We start from the raw sequence: 16,712 nt of genomic DNA on the forward strand, positions 1-16,712 counted from the left end.
AGCGAGTGGATGTTTCGCTTGATATGCATTTTAAAGCCCCATTTAGATTGCATATATATTTGTCAACTCCTGCTGCACTCCCACAGAGGCCAGAGACAGCGTTAGGCATCAGTGAACTCAGATGACAAAACCAATGCCACTGTTGTTGATTCATGTAGAGAGGAAATAAGGTTTTATTCTGTCATGCTCCTCAGCCAAGAGCATGAGAATGACTCATTGTGTCTCTTAGAAGAATGCGTGACTTCAAATCTCCCTAAAACATCTCAACTCAGTGTGTTCTGCATGGGATTGTGTTGCTGTTTTTCAAGCTACAAATACTTTGTACAATGGGATAGTGCCTTTTTCGGCAATCTGTATTCTCTAGTTTCAGGACCAATCAAAGTAGATAGGGCAGCCACAATGGATTAATCTTTTGCCACTCTACTTTTGTTTTAGTAAGACCAGCACAAATTGCATCAGAAGCGCTTGTCCAACTGGATTTGTAAGTGAAATGGAGCTGTTGCCAACATCTTCACACATTACATTTTTCAGATTGATTGGTTTATTCTATGTGTAAAAGAAGAAGAAGAGCTTTATTTGTTTAGGTATAGAATGCAGTAAGGAAGGCCAGTACGCAATTGACCACCAATTATATAGTTTTATTTTCTGGCAATACCAAAAAATTAAAGCATACGTCTTTTGAGTTCCATTTTGTGTGACTGGTTGAATGCATATATTGAATTTCGCAATTTAAGGCAAGCACTTCATTTACACTTTTTAATAACAGTAAACCATTAAATTATTGTTGTAAAGATTGAAAACTGTTTCATAGAGTAAGTAGATCTGGCATCTGGGCAATCCTGTATAGAAGCTGTGCATTTGTGCAGTGCAGAGGGCAGAAATTACTCTGCATTTAACAAGCTCTCCCTGTGACCCTCAGTTCTCTGTCTAATTTTAAAACCAATCTTGTGAAGTCAATGTACTGCATTTACTTTGGGGACAGAAGGGTCTAAATGGTGATTTAAGGCAGACCAATTACCTTCAGAGTAGGAGGATTACACAAGTAGATGTTCAGAATAATTAACTCTTTTATGGCCCTGTGAGGTTACAGTCTGGTTTACAAGGTCCAGTCTAGTGCACTTTACTAAAGGCCTGCAGAGGGGCCCATCTGTATAAGTCTTGTTAGAGAAGGTAACCTATAACTGGCAGGGGCAGATAATAGACTAACGTCACACACTAGTGCTTTTTACTACAGTATATTCAAAAGCTCTGATTCAGAACTGGTCTATCCATAATATCACAATGCTCCCTTTGTCTCTATATTTCTGTTCTTTGTACATTTTTAGTGTGGGTGTGAGCAAATCAGCAACATCTTCAATCACTTCAACTTTGTCACTGAATTTGAAACTGTTTAGTGTAGTATATGTTACTTTTTATGTACATACAGGTGAAACTCAGAAAACTAGAATATCGTGAATACGTTTATTTCTGTAAAACAACTTAAAATATGAAACTAATACATGATATAGAGTCATGACATGCAATGTGACATATGTAAAGCTTTTGTTTGTTTTTAGTTTGGATGATTTTGGCTTACAGCGTGTAATTTTTTTTTTTCAAAATTTCAGAAGATTAGAATATTACATGAAATCAATGAAAACATATTAATAACAGAGAAATGTCAGCCCTCTGGAAACTATAATCATGCATATGCACTTAGTACTTGGTTTGGGCCCTTTCACTTGAATTACTGCCTTAGTGCGGCGTGGCATGGATGCTACCAGCCTGTGGCTCTGCTGAGGTGTTATGGAAGACCAGGATGCTTCAACCAGAGGAATATGACATTTGAAGCCCATGTCCAGGATCCGTCTGTGTCTGGTGGCTCTCGATGCACTGTCTCCAGCCTCAGTCCACTCCTTGTGAAGGTCCCCCACACTTTTGAATGGGCCTTTTCCTGACAAACCTCTCCCGACTGCGGTCATCACTGCGGCTTGTGCACCTTTTTCTTCCACACTTTCTATTAATGTGCTTTGATACAGTACTTTGAGAACATCCAACTTCTTTTGCTATTACCTTTTGAGGCTTTCCCTCCTCAAGGAGGAAGCCAATGATGGTTTTCTGCACAACTGTCAGGTCAGCAGTCTTCCGCCTGATGGTGAATTCTACTGAACCACTGAGAGACCATTTTAAGTCTCAGGGACACTTTGCAGGTGTTTTGGATTCATTAGCTGATGAAAGGTGACACCTTAAGCTACAATATAGTCCATTTTCACAAGATTCTAATCTTCTGAGATTTTGAATTTGTTGTTTGTTTTTACAAGCTGTGAGCCAAAATCATCATGCAAAGTGAGATCTATCAAACCTTTGTTTGTTATAATTTTTGATAATTATGGTTCACAGCTTGTAAAAAACCCAAATCAAACATCTCAGAAAACTGCAATATTTTGAAAATGGACCATAATCATCAAAATTACTACAAGCAAAGGCTTGGCATATGTCACATTGCATGTCATGAGTCTATATCGTACACTCATATGCGCGCTAACCCTGTCCATGGTGCTGGACACTCACACGCGCTCTAACCCTGTCCATGGTGCTGGACACTCACACGCGCACTAACCCTGTCGATGGTGCTGGACACTCACACGCGCTCTAACCCTGTCCATGGTGCTGGACACTCACACGCACTCGAACCCTGTCCATGATGCTGGACACTCACACGCACTCGAACCCTGTCCATGATGCTGGACACTCACACGCACTCGAACCCTGTCCATGATGCTGGACACTCACACGCACTCGAACCCTGTCCATGGTGCTGGACACTCACACGCGCACTAACTCTGTCCATGGTGCTGGACACTCACACGCGCACTAACTCTGTCCATGGTGCTGGACACTCACACGCGCACTAACTCTGTCCATGGTGCTGGACACTCACACGCGCACTAACTCTGTCCATGGTGCTGGACACTCACACGCGCTCTAACCCTGTCCATGGTGCTGAATAATGCCCTGCCTTTCATGTGAGGATAACCCTTTTTATTTGTAGGTGTACTCATTCATCAATCTGTTACGATCATATTTTGAAGGGTTATGCTTCCTCGTTTGAGGTTTCAGAATTTTGTTACATTGATTTCTTATTTAAAGCAATATTGTTTGGGGATTTGAGCTGCTTCTTGTATGAAATTAACTTTAGAAATAAAACTGTGTTCCCTTGCTTTGTGATTGGAGTCATTAATGTGCTATAAAAGCGAATGAAAACCAATTAGATACATTTATTTTGTTTTTTTTGTCAATCTAATTTAGCCAGGCATATATACATACTTGACCTTTCTTCAAGTTCTTAACTCTGAAACTCATTTTCAGCAGTTATGCTCAAAACAACACCAGCAGTCACGTTCGGCTAAAGAAAACAGCCTACATCAATTAAGTGTATTACAAAATGCTTCGTCATCTAATGGCGGAGTGTGCAGGAGCCAAAAAAAAAAAAAAAAAAAAAAACTCCTGACAGTCCACACTAATCATTTACATACTTAATAGGGCTCAGTGTACTTAAAATTAGTGCTGAAATGTTCAATTCTGAGGTCCATTTTACTTGTTAATGAGCGCATTATTCAAAAGTAAAGCCACGCGCTGCAACGCATCATAAACTCTGCTAAATGGCCATTACGTGTTTTATAACTTCGTTTTATTATATGCTTATGCCCCGACAACCAAAATTGACCGAACTTTATTTGAAATATTGCTGAAGTTTGTTTTTCAATGTATTATTATTATTGGCCAAGATCTACTTTTAAGGTGTTGTGAGATCCAATAGCAGCACAGCCACCCCTACAATCATAAACAGTGTGTCCCCCCAGATTAATGCTTGTACTCCTAATTGGAGCTTCACTGACTTGTTACGCACGAAATATCGGTGCAATTATACAGCGTAAAAAAACAACAAACAAACAAACAAACAAACAAACAAACAAACAAACAAACAAACAAACAAACAAACAAACAAACAAACAAACAGACAAACATCGCGCTTATCGACTGAGCGAACACGCGTGATATCGACTCCTATCAATAAGGCATTCTCGTCATTCAGCGATTTTACAAGCTCATTTCCCCCGCTAGTAGTCTGCGCTATATCCTCCTGTGGCTTGTTGCTGACGTAATATCGATATATAAGAATGTTTCACTTTGAGCATAGATTCACAAAGCGGACTTTTCCCTCTCGATGCGACTCCTCTCCTCTCCTCAGTTTGCATTGACTGCGAGAGAGGATTTGAAAAAAAAAAAAAAAAAAAAAAGAAAGAAAACGACTTCTTCTCTCCTCGAGCCCAGTCAAGCCCGCAGTTCTTTTTTTCTCTCCCACATACCCGGGATTTCGAGGCAGCAGTTTTTCTTGTCAGCTCAGTGCGTCGTGGACCGGAGCAGAGTTGAGGTATGCGAGCGCAGGTGAACGCGGGTTATACGACGCTGCGGTATAAGTGATTGAACACCTTGAGCGCTGACTGTCACCTCAACCAACAGTGAAGAGCAGAACGCCCCTCTGTGAGCCGGGGAAGCAGTCACGCGGAATTAAAGGACAGCTGAACCGGCTAAACTTGTGTTTCAACAAAGATCTACTGCACTGCTTTATTCCCAAAAAAAAAAACAGGATTTTTTCTTCTTCTTTTTTTTGTAGGGGGGAGAGAATGTGACCCTCGTTTTACTCACGCACACCGCTCTTTCTGATGAGTTGCTCCGTATTTCTGGGAGGATTACGCGCAAAGACACAAGCTTCTGATTTTCTTGTGCAGCCTTTTTTAAACACATAAAGGAAGTGTCTTTTTTTTGGTGTTAAATGGCTTCGGTGTCAAGGTTGGGAAGACGCAAAGACGCGTACCAGTGGCCGAAGATGTCAACTTTCTGGGCTGTGCTGCTCCTCACTGCGCTGCTGCTCTTCTACTGCGGTAAGTGGTGATGTGTGCGTGTTGATAATATGACAGCCTTTTGACGCGGACGCATGATGCGCAGCGGCTGACAGGGAACGCTTCTGACTGGGAAATACTGAGAGTGATATCGGCAATTTCTCCTTAGCCTCACACTCGTCAGCTTCTCTTTCGCTCAACAGTTAGTGAAACACACTACAGCTGAATGCACGTATTAGTAGAAATAACCTACTTCCAACCTAAGATGCATTTGACATTGATGGGGGTCGCAGAACGTTTTGCAACATTAAACATTCACTCACTTGGATCATCTTAAGACTTGTTTAGCATCTTCCAATTTTTAACATTGTTGTCCAACAAAAGCTAAAGTGTTGCTGACAAGAGCACCAACTGTGATCAGTGTAATATAAAACACTGAAGAATATCTGAAAGCTTCCTTTTTTTGAAAGTTGTGGAACCAAAGAATTGAGTGACACTAACTTATAAGCTCGTCGGTTGTCTTCAAACTGACTCCTGCTGTGTGTACTCCAATGCAAGAATGCAAATGGAAGTTATTTGGATTGGTTTAGTGAGCGCTCCACTTTACACTTTTCTCCCGCTCTCTCTCACACCCTCTTTCTCTCTGGCATTGCTTAGTTAAAGTGCCATGTTTATTTTTGTTATGTATTTGTTTTTCCAATCCCATGAGGGCTGTGTGTGGACACAATGTTCCTCACAGTTGGACTGTGCATTTGCAATATGAAAACGGTGCTATTAGATATCCTAACCAATCACAGTTGGGCACCTCTAGGACTGTGCTTTTCGAATTAAACCAAGTTTATGCCTAATTGTTGAATAACTTATATTTGCAGCCGCTTTGTACGATTAGATTCACAATTAAGGCATTAAATTAATGCAGTTGTTATTCTTTTTTTCTTTCATTTTGTTTCACGTCTTATATTGGGTAAGCATGTATTTAACTGGATGGAGCCATACCCAGTGATGTGGGTGTTTTTTTGTTCTTCCTCAGGACAAATATTACAGAGGATAATGCCGCCTTTGCCAATTACTAGTGTGTGCAGGCAGCATTCCCCTACGCTTCCATCTCATATAGAAAGTGCTCAGCTCACATTAGGGAAAATGTCTTATTGGGTGTGATATGCAGGAAAAGACAGTGGCTTGGGGGGAAGGACTCCTACTCCTGCGTGCCACATGCCTAATTAAGTCTCATGTGAGCGCCTTTAATTTGCCTGCCTTTCCTTTGTCATGCACATGTCTCTTTCCTCCGGGCAGTGTTACATCGACTGAGGTCATACTTCTATCACGTTGTCTCCAGCTTGTTACTGGGCATCAAACATACAGACCGAAGGATCAGTTGTGAAAATATCTATATCTTAATTTTTTGGAAAAGTTGTGTTGGACAAATGAGGAACGGCCTATTGGACAAATGCAATAGCTCTCCGACCTTTTCCTTTGTTTCTCTATACTCAATGGCGTGTGAGTCACCTATAGGTACGCACTTGGCCCTTCGGTCTGCTCAATGCTATAAAATAATAAATAAAAACAAATAAAATAAATAAAATAAGATCTAAATCTGAACGGTTTCATTAAGTCCTGAGCTAATGATTAATAAAATCGTCTCGTCTTTGAGTACATTAACCACGCTTGTGTTGGAATACATAAAATATTGGAAAAAAATGAAGCACCCAAAACAAATCTTCTGCATCTGCAGTATGTCATAATCTGTAAAGTTATTTCATGTAATTGCAAATGCACCGAACACCTGAAGCCAAGTTGATTAAACTAATTTACAATGATAATTGTCATCAGCGTCCAATGACATTGCAGTATGTTTTATGCAGCTTGGGGCTGTTATGTCTGAATATTTGCATAAATGATGCATTTTGAATTTAATTCATTTCAGACTCCGATGGTCTTATGGTACATTGTATTGATTTTGACTCCTATATATCATGCCTAGTTAATAAACAATCAGCCATGGTTAAAGCAACAAAACATGATTTATTGTGTGACATCAATACATTTGCTGGATTGGGTAATTTGGCAACATTATTTGCTAACTTAAAACATCAGTCATATTTTCTGAACTTTGTCCTGAACTGAGCTTTTTACCCAGAGGTTCTTGATAAACTTGCTACTATACTGTTTAATCTAAAGTGGTTTAGATGTGAAGTAATCATTGCAGAGTGTCACAAAAGGCAGCCTGTTGGCTCTTAAGCAATATGTTCTTTTAACGCTAACCACATGTTGAATGATTGATTAATTGTCGTTGCCCTGACTGAGCCCTGGCACAAGCTGAGGAGGTTTTGATTGACAGCTGCCTGTTCTTGTTATGATATGTCACTTGATTGTTCATTACGCTGATCCACACTGGAAAATTAGTCCAGTTGTCCTAAACATTATGTCAATGTAGGGCTACACCTCAGGTAACTTCTTTTTTTGGGGGGTGGGTGGGCGGGGCGGTTTATTTATTTATAAGGTTGGGACAGTGTCATGTTAATGAACATACATGGGACTCATGCATGTAAACATGGCACACCGGATTGTAGCCTTGGGCATATTTGCTTGGGCATATTTGCATTCCCACACTCGCAAGCACTCTCATTCATCCTGACCTATTGCACATGTTTTTTTAGTGGAATTGAACCTGGGACCTTCTAGCTGTGAAGCACGAGCACTAACTGCGGCACCACTGTGCCACCCGTTATCTCGATATAATCTTCCAGACCTGGGCATCCTCAATTGTAATACTTCAAGTTAGTGTTTAAGTTAACTCAGAAAGTTACATTGTTTTACTTAGGATATTATATGAATAACTGTATTTCTGAATATATACTGATATATATACATAACTGGATTTTTATTTCTGTACAACAAAGAAAAGAAAGATACATTACAATTAAACCCTTTGTGAATACTATAAATCGTATAAAGGCAGTTGCATACTGTGCATGAAGCAAGCACAAGAAATCATTCAAAATAATCATTACAAAGAAATGCTGGGATTGATTAATATAAAAGAAATCCTTGCCTTTGTTCCACAATGAAGTCTCTCCTTACTTCGCTGTTAGCAGTCACACAGGTCAGAGGGACCTAATCGACGTGAGGTCTCGGTGCCTAGAAGCACAGGCTTGAGGGTGTCTCTTTCCTCTCTCGCGGTGCTTGCGGCCGTGTCAATTGATTCTGTGCGTTTGTTCAATCAATGCAGGCTGGTGTTTGTTTCAGTCAGCAGTCTGGAGCTATGCCCCGAGGACCCAGACCACCTACCCAGCAACACCTCGCCCTAAACGGACCTAATAATCCACCCTCAACCCTGCCTTTGATTCACTGAGGTTTTCTCCTTTCACCGCCTATTGCTTCATGTTATTTTCTTCTTTACTTGCAAGTCTTTTCCAAGGTGAGACCTGGGTCATTCTCTGCATAGGTTCCATTAGAAAGTAACGCAATGAAATGCTCAACCACATATTCGATGTACTTCTAGTTCAATGCTATTTAGCTGGTCCTTGACATAAAAACAGATAGAACCATGGTCCCCTCCCACCTCATTGTAGGAGGTACATACAGTATGTGAGATATTATTGAGGATCCGTGAAGCACTCCCTATTCTTCTTTCGTTATTAAGCAAAGGGGTGTGTCAAAAAGGTGAAAAAAAAAAACAGAACAAAACTTGATACCTGATCATTTGCTTTTAAACCATCAAAAATAATTTGAACACAACTGAGAATCCTGGGGGGAAATAGGCATAACTCTGAGAAAAGGAAGAAAGGGAAACGAGATTTAAGGGCGGTGATGCACCTCTTTCTCCAGCCGCCCTTAAAAAGAGATTAAAGTAAGTGTGCAATTATGTGTTTAAATTCTGACTTTTATTTCTTGCGTCTGTGTAAACCACTTAAAAGACAGCAGCATAAACATACCATACCTGAATTAATCATTGCGAAAACAATATTGCTATACATATTAACACTGAAAGCGTATAAATATGCTTTACCAGCAGGTGTAGGTGATTTTAACGGACATTCTTTCCTCCTCTGAACTGTCTACCTTTCTCTCTGTTGCAGCAGTGCCTTTTCTTTTTATTCATTTCCTTTCTCTCTGATCTCCTCAGTGTGTCCTTCATTCATATTTATCTCTCCATCTGTGTTTCTCCTTCAGCGTCCAAACTGTCTGGCCCACTCCTATGTACTCTGTGAAACTGCAGTCTCATTTCACTCATCTGCATGTTCAGATGCACTGTGTGACTCCGGTGTACCCACACACACCTTTGAGGTAATGCTTCCAATGCCCTGGGCTCAGCTCGGTGGGGGCTGTTTGTCCCATGGATGTGAGGGTCTATGGCCATGGTAACTTGTGCACCGTGTGGTTCTCTCATTCATGAGGAGTTTGCTCCATAAAAAAAAAACCCATGCACACCATGGCTTAAAGGGACTTGATGCAAGATTGTCATTTTTTTATACTCACTACTGCCACCTCAGGTCTTACGCGTAACTGCAGGTTTTATATTAAGCTTGTGCATGACGGCACTTCAGACCCGAATTAACACCTTTTTTAGTAACAGTGCAGGATTTTAGAGGCCGTTGTGGTGAATAGGTCTGAGCTCATTCTACGCATTAGGACATTGCTGGAACATGTAGGGGGAGGGAAATACTTCATTTTAACATTTTGAAGATGCATGTGAAATTGGGGACATACAGTACAGTGAAAATATCAACATCTACAGTTAAATATCTTTACTCACTTCTTTATTATAGATTATAGATTATAGATAAATTGTTGAATTACCATCGACCAGGTTCTCTTACTCGCTCTCCAGAACATGGATGCAAAATAAAGATGTAGCACTGAAAGTTCTGACATGTTTATGCTATGGTGTGAGAAACCGAGAGCTCCCAGAGTGTTAGAGCGTTTTTGGACCATGGACTGACCGCTGCACTGCCCTGTATGTTTCTCTGACTTAGGTCTGTGCTTCGTCAGCAGTTTTTTCAGGCCCCCGCTTGTCATCTTTTGTCCTCTCTGTTTGACTGTAGACCTTTACACTCTATAACTTGTTCATTTTATTATACAGCTACAAAGCCAAAAAAAAAAAAATCAAGCTTTGCATAGTCTTTCTTGTGCTTTGCTGTAAAAAACAAAAACATGTTTTAACTGCATTTCTGTATAACACCTATACTTGGAAATGTGTTACTCTACTGCAGTGTTAATTTTGACAACATATTTTAATTTAGTTTTAGTCTTAGTCTTTTGACTAAAATGTAATGTAATTTTAGTCAAAAAAATCTTTTCAATTTTAGTCTAGTTGTAGTTGACTAAAATTGCATGTCAATTTAGTCGACTTTGCATTGATAATATTCATTATAATCATATTTAATCTTGTTCCTGTGCTTCATGGAGCTGCTCCACATGATAAAGCTCAGAGCGGCTCCTATAGCAGAGAATTTACATGATATGAGGCTCTTTCAGACTGTCATTTGTAGTTTAGTAGTAGTAGTAGTAGTAGTAGTAGTAGTAGTAGTAGATGATTTTAGTCTCTCCCTTTCATTTTTATTTAGTCTTATTTTAGTCGACTAAAATATCTGGACCTTTTAGTCATAGTTTCAGTCTCATGAACAACTTTTAATTTAGTTTTAGTCCAATTTTAGTCGTCAAAAATAACACTTGGACTAAAATTAAGACTAAATATTTTAGTCGACGAAATTAACACTGCTCTACTGTTAAATAAATACCATCCATTCTGTTTTATTTTTGGGGGGAAATTGTTAAGTCATAAGAATACACTAGTCCTCAAAGGTTGCCTGGAAAAATCCAGACTCACTGCTGAACCAGAGAGGAGTCCGGTCAGAGTCGGCAGCAACTACACTTCCAGAGCGGGAAGCAGGAAGTGGAATAAACCAATCAGCAAAGGGCGGTGCATTACTAGCGGTTCTGCATTAGTAGAGAAACAATGTGTCCAATAGGTTTGTCTCAAAGGAGCAAGCAGTGGTTTGTGAGGTCGTAGCGTTGATCACACAGAAGCCACACGCGATGATCACGTTTGAAAAGAAGTGCCAGAGCACGGGACAGTCATGCGGGTACGGATACATTTCTGTCAATTGCTTGCGTCATTCACTGTACTGTGTACTTTGCTGCGCTGATGGTCCCATTTCCTGCAAGCGCCACTGCGTTTGAAGCTACAGGCGGGGGGACTCTGTGATTATAGCATGACTCATATGGTGCCTGTCAGCTCGAATCAACATCCAACTTCACACAGTCCACCTTCTCCTCTTGGGACGGGGTAAAGGGACAAGGAGAAGGAGAAGGAATTTTTGAGATTCGGGTTTGGGACATGTTGGATAATCCAGATGTCGTTTAAATAATAATAATAATCCAGAAGTTTTTTTCCTCGACAGCTAAACTAATTGCTATTGACTGCACCAATCCAACACAATTCATAGCTTTTGAAACCATTTGTCATTCAAAGCACACATGATGATGGAAATAATAACGCATATCTATCTTGCAATTTCATTTTTAAGTGAAAACAGTAGCCCGTGGTCTCCTTGCTCATGGATTCCCTTTGGCCTGAGGTTTAGGGGTACGAATGGAGAGGGAGAAGTCGGTGCAGGTGAAGGCCGGGGGTGGCTTTGTAAGAGCGTTAATGCTTTGATGAGAAAGCGGAGACACACAGGGAAGCGGCAGAGACAGACACAGACAAGCTTTAATGAAAAGAAGATTTGGACAGATGTGGGGAATAGGCCCAGAGCCCTGCTGAGGCCCTGGAACAGGCCTGGGGTGGTGGAACGGAATGGGAATACACAATAGAGCTTAGGCAGCAACACACCCACGTAAAGGAATTCCAATGATGAAAGAAATAGCTTATTTTACTTACCGCAGAGTTTGCACGGGCTCCCTCCTCTGGACGCTCGCCGTCATGGCCTTAGTTTGTTTTGGGAGAGTTTATGTATTCACGAGCACACAGGAAGCTCACCCACGAGGCAGGCTAATCAGTATGCTAATCTTAGTCTGAGCGACTTGAGGAATGTGCTGCGGTCCCGCGCCTAATGCAGACAAACTGAGAGAAGCCACAGAAAGAGAGAGTGGAGAATTCCTCTGAGCAAACAGCAAGTTTTGGAGGCAGAAGAAAACATGCATTTGAATGTGCAATTACAGGGCCTTTTCCTTCAGATGCACAAAATATAACATCTTTAAAAAGTAGCATTTCAACATGTCTAGAGTTTTTAGTTTAATTTCCCCGTGCTAGTCCCAAGCCTGGATAAATACTGAGGGTTGCACAACAAGAATATAACCTATACTTGAATATCACTGTGCCTAATGTTAATTTAAATGTCCCTGTCAAATAAACGACTGCACTGAACTAAATTAACCTCTTAATAAACTCTTAATCCCCACAACACATTTTTTCCAGTTTGGGTTTAACCAAATCTAAATCTTTCCTGAAACTAGTTCCATTTCAAATGTGTGGCATTACTATGGAAACAGCTGTAGTGGAGTGATATAGAACATGATTTTAACTGTTGCCGGATTAACTGTGCGTTATGTAAGGGATAATGTATAGAACGCTGGTCGCGTCGGGGTCCGGTTTGCCCTGTCGGTGCTTATTTTCCCGATAATGACCAGCGTTCTCTACATTATCCCGCTTATTATACGGCCATTTGCCAACTGAACACACACAACATAAACATTGTACGCTTTTATGAAGGTCGAAAGGTTTATTTAATGACTTCCGCGACAAATAGTTCCCAAACGTTTGCGCGTTGCTCGGCAACGTTTTGCTAGGCTAGAAGCAGCAAGGCTAGTAGCTAGCCTAGCTACTTAGTTGAAGGTGCAGTTGGAGAGGAGGAATGGTGGTGAATCTCTGGGTAAGTTGAAAGTCAGACTCACGCTAACTTCACGATCAATTCCCCCAACTTCTCTCGCAGTGATGGGGACAGAGATAGTATCCTCTACTACCTACGTGCGGAGTGATATGAAAGCACGAACTCCTTTGCCATTGGCAGCGGTCATTATTTTTTTCAGAGGTCCTTTATCAGAAAATAATGACTGGTAGAACGTTGGGAAATCCCATTCAAATCAACGCAGCATTCTACTTACGTTGTGAAGAGCCGTATAATAAACAGTTTTAATGCACCCCAGTTAGTAAATCAGAATTGAGTATCCACCCAGACCATGGTATAGATACAGACGGCATCGCGTCATAGAAGGGGGCGTAACCTTGCCGAGGGGGAAAACAGAATCTTTTGGAAAACTCAATTTGTCACTCTTTTTAGCCATTTTCTGGCAAACTATAAACTTATATAAGTCTAAATCGGGTCCATATGGATTTTTATTCACGAGCTAGAGTTAGGATTAGCATGATGCTAACATGAAGCATCGTGCTAGCATTTTCTGTTATTTATGTTCATGGGCTGTTGAACCACTGCTCCTCTCCATGTCTTTGTATCTTTATTAAGTAGAAAACTATATTCAAAATTCAGCATGTGTTAACGTAGTTTTTGAGCAATTAGAGAAAGTTTCGATTTTACTCCAAGTTATTTTCCCCCTAAACTGTTTTCAAACATGACCAAATATGGGCAATTCAAGAGATGCCGTCTGTATCAGAATAAGAGGTCAAGAATGCACTAAGAAGTGAAAAATCCAAAAGGATTCATTCATTAACAATGTTTCTATACTTCAATAAGCTTTCTTAAGTGTTGTTGGCTGACATTCACAGGTCTAATAACCATTCAAATATATTCTTACAATTTGCAGAACATAACAAGCTATTTTAGGTTTCTCTCTGATAGCAAATATCTATATGCTGAGTCCTGTTGCGAAATGTTAATATGAATGTCCTTTCTGTCAATGTTATAAGGTTCATCTGCATTACAAAAAAATACCAATATTGCATTTGTTCATACTCGCTCCTATAACTAAATAACAGTCATTGAGACCAAGTTGCATCATACAAATTGTTTTCCCTTATCTCTGGTGAGGGGCAGTTACATTGGTTCGGCTTGACAACAAACAGCAAAATCCTAACCTCTGGAGAGAACTGATATTCCACATGCAAGCCACACACACACAGACACACACTTTGTCCAATGTTATGTTCCAGTAAAAGCACCTCTCTTTGCAGACAGACTGGCAAATTACATGGGAGGAAATGAGAAAGGAGGAAACTACTTCCTTCTTTTGACCTTCAGAGTTAAACATAGGGATTTTTTGATTCATTACGTCCATGAGATGAGTGTGCAACGCCAAACAGACACCTACATGAAATGAAAACACTCAAGGGCATAAACATGCATTACAGTTATTAATGAACGGTACATCAAAGTAGACACGCGCAGAGCTTCAAAGGCTTCATTCAGGGTCACAATATAGGCGTCATGACCCAGTAGCACGCACATAAACCGAAAAAGGCACTAAAGCGCTATATCGGCATGGCTTGCAAGACGGGAAGACCCGCTGTTACTTTTCAAAAGATTACTGAACTCAATGTAAAACTACATAAAAAACGGTTTCCTAGCAGTGTTTCCTGGATATTTCAAGTCTTTATACTTGCTGAGCGAAATGCATTATGTGTGTCCCCATACAATACCGGCTTTATTATGTCCTTGTGCCTTTATCATGCTCTTTCCATGCTTTCACTGTGTTGTAAAATAACGTGCTACCAGCATTTTCACTATTTTAGCTGCTTCTATTTATACCACTAACACTTTAATCCCTTATACCACTAGGATTTTTACATAATATACAGGTACTTTTTTACTCCTACTTGAGTAATTATTTTGGTCAATACTTTTTAGTTCTTCCGCCTATGCTAAATGTAAACCTTATACTACTTCTACAACAAAAAACAGAATCGTAATCAGAATTGTATTTATTGCAACTAGGATTTTTTCTCAGTGTACTTGTGCAACATAAAACATAAAACACAGAATTTAGAGAAAAATAAGCTATAGCAAAACTTTAAAACTAGGAGACTATACGGGCATAAATGAAGAAGATTAAAATAAATTAATGCCAAAAAGACTAAAATGTAAAATATGATAGGACAACAACAATTTGAGTGTATTTACTGATGTGTGGGTGCATAAAGTGATAGCAGCAGATATGAGTGTGTACATAGTGGATAGAGCAGTGCAAATGGCTGGAACAGGTTATGAGTTCATGAGTCTGACACAGACTTATTGGATCTTGTTATTGTTCATAAGTCTGATGATGGTGGGGAAAAAAACTGTTCATGTGGCAGGAGGTAAGCGCCTGTATGGACCGTAGCCTCCTGCCTGAAGGGAGAGGGGTGAAGAGTACTGCACCAGCATCTTGGTCGGCAGCTTAAAGGAATAGGCCACCGTTTTTACATACTAAAATATGTTCTTACCTCACTTTAGACGTGTTAATATATCCCCGTCTGGTCTTTGTCCGTGCGCTCTGTCAGGCAAACGGAGCACATACGCAGCCTCTCCCACATGTCACATAGCTCCGAAAAAGCTCACGATAGAAGCTACCAAGCTCTTCCACGTGTTCCCTATTTAAATAAAGTTACGTGAAGTGTTTTCATGCGAAGTATATTTACACAGAAATGTAACATGTCGATTTTATAAGCAAATAAAAAGGGGGACTATATTGTGAGGCGTAATGATACGAGGAGCACAGCGTCCGCGTAGTAACTCCTAAAGACTTCCCCCGCTCACTTCCGTCAATAACCTTTAGGAGTTACTGCGCGGACGTTTTACTCCTCGTATCATTACGCCTCACAATATAGTCCCCCTTTTTATTTGCTTATAAAATTGACATGTTACATTTCTGTGTAAATATACTTCGCATGAAAACACTTCACGTAACTTTATTTAAATAGGGAACACGTGGAAGAGCTTGGTAGCTTCTATCGTGAGCTTTTTCGGAGCTATGTGACATGTGGGAGAGGCTGCGTATGTGCTCCGTTTGCGTGACAGAGCGCACGGACAAAGACCAGACGGGGATATATTAACACGTCTAAAGTGAGGTAAGAACATATTTTAGTATGTAAAAACGGTGGCCTATTCCTTTAAGCTTCCTCAGCTGCCGCAGGAAGAACATCCTTTGCTGGGCTTTCTTGATGAGGGAACAGATGGTTGGCTCCCATTTGGGTTATGGTGCCCAGGAATCGGAAGGAGTCCACGATGGAGATGGGGGTGGAGGAGTCTGTCGAGGGGGGACGGTGGGGCTGTGTCTGTCCTGAAGTCCATGATCATCTCCACTGTCTTCTGGGCGTTCAACTCCAGGTTGTTGTGGCTGCACCAGGACGCGAGATGAGCCCGATGAGGGTGGTGTCGTCCACAAACTTGCTCAGTTTAACGGACTGGTGGTGCAGCCGTTTTTGTACAGGGAGAAGAGCCAGGGGGAAAATACACAGTCCTGAGGGGTCCCAGTGTTTGTAGTCTGAGTGTCTGAGACGATCTTCCCCAGGCGCACGTCCTGTCTCTGGTCTGTCAGGAAGTCAGTGATACCTGCAGGGAGTGCTTCTTCTTAACATGTTGCCACTATAATGTGCTTGTATTGGACCTGTATGTATTGTAGCTTGTTGTTATTGTAGGATTTCCATTATAGTGCAGTAATGTGTATTTTTTGTTGCTTTTTTACTATTGTAAAAAAAAAAAAAATCCCTAGTAGCTCAATCTACACAAAATGTAAAAGGAAAATATGAATTAAACATAGTCCTATTATGCATATTCATATAGTATATGTTTGGCCTGTGATCATAGAACCTGCATGTGCTACAAGCCGCATGACCCAGTTGCATGTTCCCACAGAGGAAAAAAGGGGACAAAAGCGGCAGCCATGGCATGTTTC

At 40.7% G+C, this 16,712-nt stretch overlaps 1 protein-coding gene across 1 annotated transcript in view; it reads left to right on the top strand.

Annotated features, from left to right (window-relative positions):
* Positions 1-4,276: 4,276 nt before the first annotated feature.
* The window catches only part of LOC306983081 (chemokine-like protein TAFA-5), a 217,915-nt gene continuing 205,479 nt past the window's right edge, over positions 4,277-16,712 (top strand). The window contains exon 1 of the mRNA XM_079582793.1: positions 4,277-4,925. Coding sequence (XP_079438919.1) covers positions 4,817-4,925 — 109 coding nt within the window. The 5' untranslated portion in view covers positions 4,277-4,816. The remainder of the gene's footprint in view (positions 4,926-16,712) is intronic.

Source organism: Gobius niger (assembly GCF_951799975.1).
Source record: "Gobius niger genome assembly, chromosome: 2".
Lineage (NCBI taxonomy): Eukaryota > Metazoa > Chordata > Actinopteri > Gobiiformes > Gobiidae > Gobius > Gobius niger.